The sequence below is a fragment of the Periophthalmus magnuspinnatus genome, chromosome 8 (genome assembly GCF_009829125.3).
Source record: "Periophthalmus magnuspinnatus isolate fPerMag1 chromosome 8, fPerMag1.2.pri, whole genome shotgun sequence".
Classification (NCBI taxonomy): domain Eukaryota; kingdom Metazoa; phylum Chordata; class Actinopteri; order Gobiiformes; family Gobiidae; genus Periophthalmus; species Periophthalmus magnuspinnatus.
Genome location: NC_047133.1, coordinates 23,555,231 through 23,570,472, shown reverse-complemented (window position 1 = coordinate 23,570,472; position 15,242 = coordinate 23,555,231). Strand labels below are relative to the sequence as shown.

The 15,242-nt window shown below is 39.0% G+C and overlaps 1 protein-coding gene across 1 annotated transcript; it reads right to left on the bottom strand.

The window, feature by feature from the left end:
• Positions 1-3,960: 3,960 nt before the first annotated feature.
• Positions 3,961-13,763, bottom strand: LOC117374435 (myosin heavy chain, fast skeletal muscle-like). Its single transcript, XM_033970538.2, has 39 exons — positions 13,543-13,763; positions 13,295-13,438; positions 13,057-13,213; positions 12,946-12,973; positions 12,748-12,862; positions 12,579-12,671; positions 12,441-12,504; positions 12,106-12,204; positions 11,919-12,022; positions 11,719-11,857; positions 11,508-11,626; positions 10,848-10,997; positions 10,597-10,767; positions 10,201-10,507; positions 10,063-10,133; positions 9,864-9,951; positions 9,665-9,782; positions 9,442-9,565; positions 9,235-9,371; positions 8,805-9,060; positions 8,462-8,704; positions 8,207-8,383; positions 7,986-8,131; positions 7,822-7,912; positions 7,358-7,747; positions 7,145-7,271; positions 6,950-7,068; positions 6,688-6,884; positions 6,420-6,603; positions 6,188-6,353; positions 5,958-6,082; positions 5,565-5,873; positions 5,244-5,447; positions 5,044-5,169; positions 4,796-4,966; positions 4,620-4,724; positions 4,342-4,437; positions 4,133-4,264; positions 3,961-4,057 (listed from the first exon to the last, which is right to left on the bottom strand). The coding sequence occupies exons 1-39, from the start codon at positions 13,744-13,746 to the stop codon at positions 4,040-4,042; spliced, it is 5,814 nt and encodes a 1,937-aa protein (XP_033826429.1). The 5' UTR covers positions 13,747-13,763; the 3' UTR covers positions 3,961-4,039.
• Positions 13,764-15,242: the final 1,479 nt, after the last annotated feature.

Below are 15,242 nucleotides of genomic sequence, written 5' to 3'. Positions count from 1 at the left end.
TCAGCAATCCTTCATCACTAATTATTCAATATAATGCTTAAATTAGAACTAAATGGTTTTAACTGTTTTGCCCCTGTGAAAAGCACTGATAAGAAAGGCCTCTTGTGGCGTATCCTTTTAACCACTAGGAACCACATTGCTTGGGCCAAATGGCATCCTGCACAGCCTCTGATAGCTTTAATTTTGAAACTAGCGGTCAGTGTAATTAGTTAATCAAAATCTATGAGATTTTGACCACCATTTCATATAAACCAGGGTTAAACCAAATTTTGAATAAGACTACAACAATATCATAGTAGTTCAAACTGAGAAATTACCCGTTAAACAAGACTGCGGACAAAATACTTTCTGGCACCATATAGAACACAATAACTGAACTGACTCCAAACTGCAATGTGCGGTAGTTTTTATTGAATGCAAATATATCAAGAGGAATGTGTGTTAGTCTTCCTTTAGAAAATAATTTTCGAATCCACCTGGTGAAGCGGCAGATGGCTGATGTACCCCTGGATCTACAAAGCGAGAGCAGCTCTGCATGGACTCCAGTCTCTACTGTATAAAGAGTATCTACTGTGTCAGGAATCTCTATTCAGTAGAGAAGCTGAGTAGTGGAACCTGATGCAGTAGAGTCTACTGCATCAAGTTCCACCATATCAGAAGTCTATACTCCATCAGGCTCCACCATATCGGGAGTCTGTACTCCATCAGGCTCTACCTTATCGGGAATCTGTACTCCATTAGATTCCACATATCGGGAGTCTGTACCTGATCAGGCTCCACTATATCGGGAGTCTGTACTCAAGATCAGGAATCAGTACAACAGCAGGATTTTGCTCAAATAAAAGGAGAGCAGGTGACTTCTGGTCACCAGTGGAATCTGGAAGCTCCTCAGTATATATTTGTGAGAATAGTTGACAGATTTCGTCCGTTGTGGCAATGGTGACGGCCCGAAGCAGACTTTTTGAGTAGGAGCTCAGATTTTGAAAAAGTTGTTTTCCAGGAAACATCTGAAAGATTTTTGCCATGATGTTTTGGACTATTTGATCCTGAAAACAACTATAAAGTAGCACTGCTGGAACAGGGGATGTTCGATTTTTCATATCTGTCCAGGACAGACTGGGCCATTCCAGTGGCCTAAAGCTCAGTTCTCTTGATGGCATACTAAAATATGTAGCATCCACAGGAGGCCAGCAAGTCCGCAAACCTTGCTGCCATGTTCAATAGTTTTGGGTGCCTTTGTAAAAGAGTCAAAATTAGTTGTGCAGACAATCAACTGTAATTAATACAGATCATCAGGAGATTCACCTGAAGGTCCCAGGGATATTTTTTTGGAGAAATCACCAACCTTGCTGCCTCAAACAATTGTTGTACATTTTGAGGCAGTTGATTACATCCCAGGCCTGAAACAATGAGGAGACAAAGGAATAGTATGCAAAAATAAGAGCATGTATAAAAATAATGTGTTAAATCAAAATATACATAGAAGATATATATTTATTTTACATCTTAACACATTCATAAGAGGTTTGTCACTTTCCCTCTAATTCAAACTGCCATTGTCTGAAAGCATACACAAATTTAGTTTGCCATGTTACATGTTATACTGGTAAACACTGTACAAGACTTCTTCTGCCACTCCAGCAGCGCACTGACCATGTGCCCTATGGTGATGGCTTGGGACATCTGGCCCACCCTCTTCAACCGAAACAGCTCCATGACCATTGAAATCTGAATCACAAAAGAAAAAACAATCCATGTTACAGTTATATTCTCAGACATTTATAAAAATATATAAAGTGACTTACTTCTGTTTCATAAGAAGGCATGTGTCAACAGGTCTGCAGGGTAGAATGATAAAATGCCATCCCAAATGGCTCCTAAAACATTGCCAGATAGAAATATAATTAGACTACTACAGCACATACTGTTTTATACTTAAAAATTTAGTTGTGACTACAACATTATCTTACCTTAATTGGCAGGTAGACACCATTTGAATAATGGCATCCATAATGCTTGTTTCTTTTGTCTGTTAAGGCACAGTGACAAACAAAGGAAAAAGACAGTGAAACTCAAGATTGGACTATAGACTGTAAAAGTGCTCCCACACGGTTGACTTCAACTCTCAAAATGAGCCTGAGATGTTCATGACTTACACTTACATAGTTAAAAGGACATCATCCTCATCATGGTTACTGTTGTTGAGGTTCGCACCTGTTGTTTTAGAATACTGACCTTTAAAATGGTTCACTGCTTTTTTGTCTTCCAACATGTGGAAAATACACAGGGAAAGAATGAAACTGAATTGCTGTGGCAGTAGTCTTAATGATTTATGGATTATGTTGAGCGCATTTGTTTACCCACTGTGTTTGGTTTAAAATGTCTGAATTTTTATTTATACAAAGTTGTTCTGTAGTTACTTCAGGGATAAGTAACAGCTACATAACACATTTGGACTAGTTTTGTTTTGTATTATTTTGTTTTAAGGAATAAAGGCTGTTTTCAGTCTCTGCACTGGTCTAGTTTTCTTTTTGGTGCATATTTTTGTGGGGTATAGAATATAAAGGACTGATGGAGCATTGTGTCACCCATAGTGTTTGGTTGCAACCAAATTATGCCAATTAAGGCTAGCAATTATAGTGGCTATAGAGTTGCATCCAAAGATGTATTATAAGGCCAAGATAGAATGTGGGTTTTGTTTTCATGGCAAATGCACCAGCTATCTTGTGAGTGGAGCAAAAGTAAAATTCTGATTGAAAATAATGTAAAAAAGGACTTCAGGCAAACAGATGTTTTTGTGTTTATGTGTGAGTGATTATTTTTATTGTATGCGATATGAATTATAAATTACAGAGGAGAATATGTACTTTGCTGTGTTGTTCTCTATAACGTGTTCTCTATGACACCACCTCAAAGTGTGGTTAGTCTCTTTGACTACCTCTTTGTTTCCTGGTGCATTCAGTGCATCTGAAACTAGGAATGTAGATGATTAGCAAAACACCACGCCAGATGGTCTGCTCTTTTGTTTCAGTGACATTTGCATGGAGATTTTGGATGAGGTGGCTCCATTGAGCCTAAAGAGTACAAAGTGTATTCTCATTAAGCCAAGGCACAAAGCCATGGCTTTGGATCATGATAGATCACAGCATCTTTTCTATCTTGCTTGCAAACACATGTGGGCATTAACAGTACAGCGCTCTTCTGGTTTCCTCTGTGTGTCCCTTAGAGTAAGTGTGCCCCAGAGTTCTACATAAGCGCCGACCTTTTTAACTCTGTACATGCTTCCCCTGGGTGAGTACAATGTTGCATTTCATTGTTTTGCTGATGGCATTCAAATATATCTGCCATTGACCACCAATGACAGCCAGACCATAATCAAAGGTCTACAGAACTGTCTCAGGAATGTGCAGACTTCACTGAGCACAAACTTCCTGAACTTGAATCAAAATAAAACTGAAATTGTGGTGGTTTGGTCAAACTAACCCACTGCTTGGGCATGACAGTATGATTGGTCTTCTATCCTCTTACTGTTGCCCAGCAGTGAGGAATCTTGGGGTGATTGTGGACTCTACGTTTGGATTTTTGTAATATTTTGTATGTGAAGGCGGAGAAGGGTTCCCTACAGCGTTTACAGAACGTACAGAACGTTGCAACTCATCTGCTGACAAAAAGAGACAAGGGAATATCATGCCTGTGCTGTGCTACCTCCTCTGCCTCCCGATATCATCGGATGCAATTCAAAATGTTATTTATTTTTTAAATGTCTGCACTCTATGGATTTTTGTTATTTATTTTTTAAATGTCTGCACTGTATGGATTTTTTTATTTGAGGGAGTTACTGAGGTCCTTTTGCAGACCTGTTGACTTGTGTGAAGCAGCATAAATTGTATTTTAAATGTGCTATATAAATACAATTTAATTGAAATAAATTGAAGAATCAGACATTTGAATTTGATTCACTTTTTATTGAGGCTTCAAAAAGAGTACAGCAAACATTCATATTTTATGAATGCTTGAAAAAAGCTTAATTTAAGAGTTGTTATTCCGCAGATTCACCCTGTAACACAATTATGTATTAACTTTGCAATTGTTTATAGTACATACATTATTATAAATTATTATAAATGATTACCTTTCCAGCATCACGACTCTTGGCTCTGAGCTTGTTGACCTGGGACTCAGCGATATCAGCCCGTTCCTGAGCTTCTTCAAGTTCATGCTGAACCTTCCTGAGCCTGGACATGTGACTGTTTGCTTGTTCCTCCTATAAAATTTTTAAATAATTTATAAACTTAATTATAAACCAACATCGTTAAATATATTATAATTATTTTAACCCACAGCCTCCTCAGCCTGTCTCTTGTAAGCTTTGACTTTGAGTTGCAGCTTGTCAACCAGATCCTGGAGTCTGTTCACATTCTTCTTGTCTTCCTCAGTCTACAAATATGAGTAAAGTCATGAGATGAAATTGCATAAATTTACAGAATACTGTAAATTGTAAAAGAAATATAAAAGTGAACATTATATAGGCCTTCAAATGTATGAAACAGTAGGAAACTGTGTTGACTGAATACCTGTTCAGAACCTGAGGTCTTATATTTGTACTTGTAAAAACTTACCTGATAGGTCAGCTCTTTGACTCTACGCTCATATTTGCGGACTCCCTTCACAGCATCAGCGCCACGTCTCTGCTCACCTTCAACTTCTGCCTCAAGCTCACGCACCTTTTAAAATTATAAATTAATGTTTGACTTTTTTTAAGGTCAATTTCAATAAAATAATTGTAGACACAAACCCTGGACTCCAGTTTCTGGAGCTGCTTCTTGCCGCCCTTCATGGCCAAGTTCTCAGCCTCATCCAGACGGTGCTGCAGGTCCTTGACAGTGACCTCCAGGTTCTTCTTCATCCTCTCCAGATGAGCACTGGTGTCCTGCTCCTTCTTCAGCTCCTCCGCCATCATGGCAGCCTGAAATATTGATCATTGTAAATTTGCTCTGGCATAAACAGATTTAGTCATTTCTGTGTTTAAAACCATGAGCTCACATCAGTGATGGCCTTTTTGGCCTTGTCTTCTGCATTTCTTGCTTCTTGAACGGTATCGTCCACTTCACTCTGAACCTGGACCAGATCAGACTCCAGCTTCTTCTTGGTGTTCAGAAGACTGGTGTTCTGTTTGACAGAGATATATTTGGTTTATATTTTCTGTTTTACATTGTCTATATTGCTGATTTCAAGACCCAAACCTGAGAGTGAAGCAATCCAACACGCTCACTGGCATCCACCAACTCCTGCTCAGCCACTTTGCGTGCTCTCTCTGTCTGCTCCAGAGCAGCTCTCAGCTCCTCAATCTCAGCCAACATCAGACCATTTCTGCGTTCCACCATGGCCACCTGCTCCTTCATATCTTCCTGTCCTCTGACAGCATCATCAAGGTGTATTTGAGCATCCTGGTAACAAATTGAATAGGTGTAATTTTTAATACAAGCTTCAACTGACCTTCAGCCTCTTTGTTTTTTGGGTTTTTTTTTGTTTGTTTGGGTTTTTTGGGTTTTTTTATTTTTTACCTTGAGCTGGCCCTGGACATTCCTGAGCTGTTTCTGGGCTTCAGCTGCCTGTCTGTTGGCATGGCTTAGCTGAATCTCCATCTCGTTCAGATCTCCCTCCATCTTCTTCTTGACTCTCAGGGCATCATTCCTGCTCCTGACCTCAGCATCCAGAGTGCTCTGCATGGAGTCAATGATTCTCTGGCTGTTCCTCTTTATCTGCTCCATCTCCTCATCCTTCTCTGCCAGTTTCCGGTCAACCTCACCTTTGACCTGGTTGAGCTCCAGCTGAACACGCAGAATCTTGGCTTCTTCATGCTCTAGAGTGCCCTTATGAATAAAAAAACACAAATGATTGAATTAACGAAAGACTATTTGGTATCAATACAGAAGCTACCCTTATTTTATTAATACCTCAGCTTCTTCCAGGGCTGTCTGTATCTCAGATTTTTCGGTCTCAACAGTCTTCTTGGCCTTCTCCAACTCATGGATGCTCTTTCCGGTCTCTCCAATTTGCTCAGTCAAATCAGAAATTTCCTCTGAAAAATAAAGAGAATTCAGTTCATATATGCTATGTTATACAGAATAAAGACCTACTTTGAGTTTCCTCATAATTTTATGTTCAGTGAGTGAACAGATCATACGCTGCAGGTTCTTGTTCTCTCTCTTCATGGTCTCCAGCTGATCCAGGGCCTCCTCATAAGAGTTCTTCATCTTAAAGAGTTCAGTGCTCAGAGAGCGAGCCTCCTTTTGGGCACCCTCCAGTTCAGCTTGGCCCTCCTCATACTTCTGCTTCCACTCTGCCAGAACCTGAAGAATATTTTATGTACATATAAAATGTACTCATTAACATTATTGAATATATTTGTTGTTTACTTTGTCAAAGTTCCTCTGCTTCTTGTCCAGATTGGCAGCCAAAGCATTAGCTCTCTCCACATCAATCATGAGGTCCTCCACCTCACCCTGCAGCCTCTGCTTTGTCTTCTCCAAAGAGGCACACTTGGAGTTCACAGCCTCAATAGATTCCTCAGCCTCCTGCAGACGCTGGGCCAGCTTTTTCCTGTGATCAAGGAATTGAAAAATAAAATCAGATACAAAATCCTTAATCTGTGGAATTTAATAGCCGCAAAGTTATGCTACTGACTTGGCCTCCTCCAGCTCCTCAGTGCGCTGAATAGCATCAGTCTCATATTTGGATCTCCATTGAGCCACTTCACTGTTGGCCTTGGACATTGCTCTCTGCAGCTCAGCCTTTGCTTCCTGCTCCTCCTCATATTGCTCTCTGAGCAGATCACAATCATGACGGGCAGACTGGACACCATGAGCCAGGGCGTTCTTTGCCTGTGAAAATGTATAGTTAGTACAGTGTTGATTTATTTTTGAATATCTTTGAATTTACATTATACCTTGACTTCTTCCTCAACATGTCTCTTCAGCTCTTCAATCTGCTGAGTGAAAGCCTGCTTGCCTCTGGTCAGCTGAGAAACAAGAGCTTCCTTCTCTTCAAGCTGACGAGAAAACTCACCTGTAGTTGCAGCAGGATTTAGTTTTCACACACCGAAGAGTAAAATTGAAAAAGTTTTCAGCTTTAGGACTATTACCATTCTCTGTCTGGAGTCTTGCTTTCTGAGCATTAATGTCATTCAGCTGGCGGACATTCTCATCATTTTTGGCCTTGAGCTCACTCAGCTGGTCCTCAAGTGTCCTGCACATTTTCTCCAGGTTGCCCTAACCGGAAAAATTTTAAGAAATCAGTATCAGTGTGCCAAAAAATGAAGCATTTGTTGGTGTTTCTCAGTCACAGCTGTAATTACCTTTGATTTAGCCACAGACTCCATGTTGCTGGAGAGGTCATCAATCTCCATTTTGTACTCGCTCTTCTCTTTCTCCAGCTTCTGCTTGACACGCTGAAGGTTGTCGATCTGCTCTCCTAGCTCAGCCACACTGTCAGCCTGCTTCTTGCGAAGGGCTGCGGCTGTCGCCTCATGCTGCAGGGTGGACTCCTCAAGATCACGACGCAGCTTCTGGAACTCAGCCTCACGTTTCTTGTTCAGCTCAATCTGAGCAGCTGTGGCTCCACCAGCTTCCTCCAGTCTCTCACTGATCTCCTCAAGCTCCCTGGAGAGGTCAGCTCTCTGCTTCTCCACCTTTGCACGAGCTGCTCTCTCAGCCTCAATCTCCTCCTCCAGCTCCTCAATGCGAGCCTACATTTGATCATAGGAATAGAAATGTTTGACTTTGAACCATGACATTTGTCAGAAGCAGTCCCAGTAATTACCTGAAGCTCCTTGATCTTCTTCTGAAGCTGAGCACCAAGAGACTGCTCATCCTCAATCTTACTGAGGAGCTGGCTGATCTCAAAGTCCTTCCTAAAATATTTTCAGAGTTACTTTTTTGTTGTTATATTTTGTATTACATTAAATGTTTAAAATATATATATACTTTTTGATCTTTTCATCAGATTGCTGCTTATCATTCTCTAGGTCCATGATGGATTCCTGGGCCAGTTTCAGGTCTCCTTCCAGCTTCCTCTTGGCTCTCTCGAGGTCCATGCGGAGCTTCTTCTCTTGTTCCAGAGATCCCTCAAGCTATAAATTGTAATTAGAATATAATGCTTTTTGCTAAGATACTGAAAAGGGAAATTAATGACTATATGACCATACATCATCAACTTGCTGTTCCAGCTTGGTCTTGGCCTTGGTCAGAGTGTTGACTTTATCTTCCTCTGCCTGGAGGTCGTCCAGAGTTTGCTGATGGGACTCTTGGAGGGCTTTCTTTTCTTTGGTCAGCTTGGCAATAGCCTCATCTTGAGATGCCATCTCCTCTGTCAAGTTCTTCACCTGTACATTAATTAAGGGTGGTGTATTATTAACTTAATTCTATCACAATTGTAAAAATGTATCTTCAATTGTTTTGACCTTGTTCTCAGTGGCATGTTTCTCTTTCTCCACTTTAGCCAAGGTGAGCTCCAAGTCATCAATGTCTTTCTTCAGCTCAGAGCATTCATCCTCCAGCTTCCTCTTCTTTGCTGTCAGCTCAGCATTGATTTCCTCCTCATCCTCCAGTCTCTCAGTTGTCTCTTTGAGCTTTGCCTCAAGTTGGATTTTGCTTTTGATGAGTCCCTCACATCGCTCTTCTGCATCAGAGAGGTTTTCCACTTCCTGTTTTCATACATACATGTATATTTACATAGCATCAATATTGTTCTGTACATATGTCTTTAATATGTACAAAAGATAATCATAACCTATTGTTACTTACAGATGCCACTTGCAGCTGCAGATCATTCTTCTCCTGCAACAGGGAAACCATTTTTTCCTCCAGCTCTTTTTTCTTGGCCAAAGCAGCTGCCAGGTCAGACTGCATCTTCTCATAGTTCTCTTTCATTTGACTGAGCTCCTTCTCAGTCTCAGCACTCTTCAGAAGGGGTTTGATCTTAAAGTACAGTTTCAGCCATGGCCAGTTTTTCACATTCATGAAGGAGCGGATGTTGTACTGGATGGAGAAGATGGATTCTCTGCATAACAAAATTGTATAAATAAATATATATAATGTATCTGTGTGTGTGTGTGTGTGTGTGTGTGTGTGTGTGTGTGGGGGGGTGTGTGTGTGTGTGTGTGTATTTCATTTTTTTTCTTAAATATTGGGTTGAGCAAAAAAAAATTTCTTTTTTTTAATAAAGAAAGTATACCTTCTCTCCATCATTTTGACAAACTCCTTCCTCATAACATATCCTCTGCAGAGAGCCTGAGTCATAGTCACCAGCTCAGCCAGTTTCTCATCTCTCATCTCCTCAAGAGTACCCAGCAGACCAGCTTTGAAGAACACCTGTTTTTGGTTCAATCATCTGTTAACAAGGTTTCCACATATGTTATCGATGAATTTAACTTAAGATTACCTTGGTGTGCCCAAACTTGTACTGAGTATGATCCACATCAATGGAGCCAAGCAGCTTCTCTGAAGCTTTCTTGTTGTCAATGAACTGTCCCTCAGGGATGACACTTGCATTCAATACTTTGTATCTGTGGAAAATATGGTAATATATATAGTTTTGTTTGTTTGTTTTATTAGCATTCTTAACTTTTTTTTTACCATGCTATATAAAAACTTAAGAAGATAACCTCTGTTTGAAGTCACCATAGAGGATTCTGCTGGGGAATCCCTTCCTGCAGATTCTGATCCCCTCCAGCACACCATTACACCTCAGCTGATGGATGACCAGGAAGTTCTCCATAAGACCTGAAAGTTAATATTATGTTGATTGAAATTGTGCTGCTCAATCACACTGACATTCTTTTGATCGACAAAGGAGATACTCACCTGGGGTCTTAGTTTCATTGGGAATCAAGCAACGCACAAAATGAGGGTGAGTGCTCCTCAAATTGGTCATCAGCTTGGCCAAATTTTCCTGAGGATCAGGAGATAATCATTGACACATTTTTTTTTTTATTTTTTTTTTACATTAATGGACGTACATACTGCAAAAAAACAAAACAACAAAAAACAAAACTAAACATACTCTGAAAAGAGCAGACACAGTCTGGAAGGAACCACCCTTCTTCTTGCCACCCTTCTTGCCACCACTCTCAGCTTTAAACAAAATATCCATCATTTTTTGGTAATCAATATTATTAATAATTCTTGTAGATTCTCTTACCCTCAGCCGCACCATGGGCTGCATACAGGAAGCACAGCAGTTTGTTTCCAGACTTCTGGTACAGCTGAACAACTGAGTCATTCAGTGGGTCCTTGTTCTTGTCCAGCCAGCCAGTGATATTGTAGTCTACTGTGCCAGCATAGTGGACCAGAGAGAAGTGAGCCTCTGCCTTGCCCTTGCCAGGTTTTGGCTTCTCAAAGGCTTTGGTCTTGCCCAGATGTTGGTCATGCAGCTTGTTCTTGAAGGTTGTGTCAGAGGCCTTGGGGAACATGCACTCCTCTTCAAGGATGGCAAAGATGCCCATGGGCTAAGAAGAATTGAATCATTGTTAGGAATTGATTGTAGTCTTTCCCTTCAAAAAAACAAACAAAACAAAAACAAAAAAACACTGCTTACCTTTTCAATGAGCTCAATGCAGGCAGCCAAGTCCATACCAAAATCGATGAACTCCCATTCAATGCCCTCTTTCTTGTACTCTTCTTGCTCCAGGACAAACATGTGGTGGTTGAAAAACTGTTGCAGTTTCTCATTGGTGAAGTTGATGCAGAGCTGCTCCAAACTGTTAAACTACACATGGAATTACATCTTTAATTTACATCATAGTTGCAAAGCAGTTGATAAATATTGGTGTGGGTAAGGTAACTAACATCAAAGATCTCAAATCCAGCAATATCCAACACTCCAATGAAGAAGGATCTTGACTGTTTAGTGTCCAACATCTCATTGATTCTGATGACCATCCACAAGAACATTTTCTCATAGACAGACTTGCACAGAGCACTGACAGCGTTGTTGACCTTTACATAAGAGCAAGGACAATAGATCAGAAAAATAGATGAGTTCATGTGATGCTATAACACTTTAATGGACACACATCTTTTATTTTCTGATGTTACATTTAGTAAATATCATTTGAATCCCTTGACTTAATATTGACTTGGTTTATTTTTTAATATCTCTATTTACTTTGCCTGTGAAACACTGCCACATAGTTAAAATTTTCCAGTTCATAACAAATTATACTTTGTCCTGCACAATATTGTCCATTTGCGACAAAAGATTTCAGATCGTGGGGAAATTTTTGAGACGTTGCTTTAAAATGATATCAGCGGTGTCTTATAGTTTGGAATGCCTCACTGCGTCTGCAGTTGATCTTTGTGACTAACAGTAAACACAGGGTCTCCTCAGAGTAACAGCTGTGAAGGGACCCTCTGTTCCTGTTTCTCTTTCATTTACTAACATTTACAAAGAAGAAAACACCGTTAGTATACTAGCGTTATATATATATATATATATATACTCATTACCTGTGGGACGGTTTGACCTTTGGTCACCATCTCGTTTCCGACTTTCACTCTTGGGTAACAAAGAGCTTTCAGCATGTCAGCAGAGTTCAGACCCATGAGGTAGGAGATCTTGTCAGCAACTAAAGGAACAAGACAAACAGTACTTTACATTGACTATTTTTCTTAAAGTAGCATAGTATACTAGTTAGATCATGTTGATTCTTGTAATTACCCTCAGTGCCATCAGGCTCTGCCTGCTCTTCACGTTGCTTCTGCTTGAATTTCATGTTTCCGTGATGCATCACAGCACCAGTCAGCTTGTAGATGTTAATCTTCTCATCAGCAGTGAAGCCCAAGATGTCAATAGCCGTCTGAGAAATAATACACCATGATTAACATCTAATACTGTCATAGAAAATGCATCAAACATACATCAGTTGCAATGAACTCCTCCACATCATTGATGCTCTTGACAGTGATTTCACCCTGGCTGATCATTGGGTAATCATAGGGGTTAGTGGTGATCAGAAGTGCCTCTGTAATTTAGAAAAATGGAAATGCTTGTTTAAATACATACATTTAGGCATGACAAATGTTAACATTATCTGGCATAACATACCCAGCAGTTCAGGCTTGTGGCCGGTCATAAGTTGGTAGAAGATGTGGTAGCTCCTCTCAGCAGACAGCTGGAAGGTCACACGGGATTTTTCCAGCAGATCTGTGATTTTTAAAAATAAAATAAAATGTAGGATTGCATACATCTTCTCTTATTCGTTATGAAGACTTAATAAAGGTTGATATTATTTACTATTTCCAGTTAATGGCCTCTGAGACATGCATTTTTCAGCTCAGTTTTACTAAGAATTCTCTCAAGTGATATGTTTTCTTTCCACTTCATTTTCTTTCTTTTCAGTGACATTTACTCCTGCAAAACTGTAATGAATTTAAACTTACACGTTTCAATATCAGCTGAGGCGAGCTTGCCACTTGTCCCAAAATGAATCCTGATGAATTTACCCTAAAGTTTCAAAGGAAATATTATTAAACCATTTGGATAATGAATCATATTCATATTTATCCATATTTACTCACAAAACGAGAGGAGTTGTCGTTTCTCACAGTCTTAGCATTGCCATAAGCCTCCAGCAGAGGGTTAGCAGCAACAATTTGATCCTCAAGAGAGCCCTGAAGAAGATTTTAAAGAGTACATTGTTGTTCTGCTAATAGATTTTGTGTCAGTTTTAAATATGACAGTATTTACCTGCATTTTGCTAGCTGATGCCTGAGTGTCCTTCTTTGCACCAAGAGCTGCAATTGTTGCAAAGTATTGGATGACACGCTTGGTGTTCACAGTCTTGCCAGCACCGGATTCTCCGCTGGTTTAGGAAAGATATATTTCTGAGCAATGGAGTACCGTTTTATGTTTTTATTTATTTTATTTTTTTTCATTTATACTTACGTAATCAGAACTGACTGGTTCTCACGGTCTAAAATAGACAACAGATGTTTATACTTTTGGTATTTTAATTTTTTTGTCTCTTAACATTTTCAACATCACATTTAATCTCACCAGTGAGCATGAACTGATAGGCGTTATCAGAGATGGAGAAGATGTGGGGTGGGGCCTCAATCCTCTTCTTGCCTCTGTAGGCTGCTACACAGACAGCATCGTATACAGGAAGCCACTTGTAGGGGTTCACCACGACGCAGAACAACCCAGAGTAGGTCTGTAATTTTAAAAAAGAGTGTTTTTGTATTAATTATGTGATGTGATTTTGAGTTTGCTTGGTCTTTATGTATGTACTCACGTAGATCATCCATGATGCGTAACGCTCTTTGAGGTTATACAGCACAGAAGGCTCATTGAGGTGGGTCATCATAGCCATGTCCTCCATCTTGTCAAACTTTGGAGGATTTCTAGGGTGGATGTCATCCTCTTTGACTGTTACAGTCTGAGTACAAATTGTATACACAATATACATTATTAAACACATGTCTTAATGAAAGCTGTGTAAATAAAAATATATATATATGTAAATGCCAAAATAAAACTTGCCTTTCCGCCATCGGTCTCACATGTGGCTTTGCCACCCTCTCTTTTGACGACTTTACATTTGACATACATCTCATCATTATCTACCACAAAGTAAGCTGTTTTGGCGTCAAATGGGGCAGTCTGGGCTGCAATCCTCTCCTTCTCTGGCTTCCGGAGAAAAATGGCCGCTGGGCCATAGGCCTCCATCTCTGCGTCCGTGCTCATGATGGCACCTTAGTTTATAATAGTCTATAATACAATTCCTAAATAAGTCTTTGTCTTTCTTTGTTCACAAAAATACTCATTATAAAAGTTTGTATACCTTGACTGCAAAAGTAGACCCCTGGATGCCGTCTAGATGTCAAGTGGCTGTGTGAAGTAAAAAAAAAAAAAATTTAATTGTAGTAATGCTTTTAAAGCTTTACATGCCTCTCAAAGCAGTACATAGGGTCATTATACAGTTTACTACTTCCATTCTGGCAGTACTACTGTAGACTTAGCTGCCCTGAGTGATATATATATATATATATATATACATACACATATACACACACGTATTTATGTATATATATATATATATATATATATATATATATATATATATATATATATATATATATATATATATATATATATATATATATATATATATATATATATATATATATATATAATACACACACATATAAAACAAACAGAATGAATGCACAATTTCTAAGCTAAGACTGTTGACAGTCATGTTCACTTACCTGCGTCGGATGCCTGTCAGTTAAGAGCTGAAGGGCGGGCTGTGGTTTTATATACTCCTTATCCACCCCCCTCAGCATATGTGATCCTCTTAATTTGGTCAGGAATACCTGACACCTTGTTGCTTGATAGTGATACATTATATGCATCGAAATCAACAACCATGTTCCCCAAATCAGTCTACATATCCTATTTTAACTGTATGTATTGTATGTTACTTTGCTTTGTGTGTGTGTGTTTGAAAAGCGTATTGTTTATATAAACTCAGTATATTGGTTACTTTATATTTGAAACTTTTTCTTCATTAAGTAGAAAAGTTTGTTATTGTATTATTGCAATTTTTAATGTTGTTTTTCTTGTTTTTACAAGTCAAGTATGTTAGGTTGTAAACATGAATTCCATTTCCAAGTATTACAGAGGAGGTTAAATGATTTATCACCATTAAATATATTTTAATCTTCTGGTTATTCTGATATTACTGCCAGCAACGTTCAAATGTAGATGTGAATTAAAATGTCATGGTGTAAAGTTGCATGACATGCAAATCTCAGATATCTGAAATCAAATTCAGTCTGATGCACTTTCCATCATGAGCAGTAACAGGTGTTAGATTTCTCCTGGGAAATCACTTTCCAAATCAGGGATTGCTTGCAAGCATAATGTAATACAAGTTTCTCATAGATTATGTTAATAAAACTATGATTGATTTTATTGCTATCATAACAGATCAGTAGATCACAAGGTATCAATCAGGACCAAAATAAACTGGGCATAGAAAAGAATCATTGTAACTGGCAGAGGGAGACACCTCCAATGGGTTGGCCAGTTTAATTAGGGATGGTAGCTAAATTACACATTCTTTTAGAATATAGTTGCTTTTTTTTTTTTTTTTTTTTTTTTTTTTTTACAAAAACACTAAAATCTCCTGCAATGTCTTCTCTTCAAAAAAGAAATAATTAAAATCTAGAATGAGA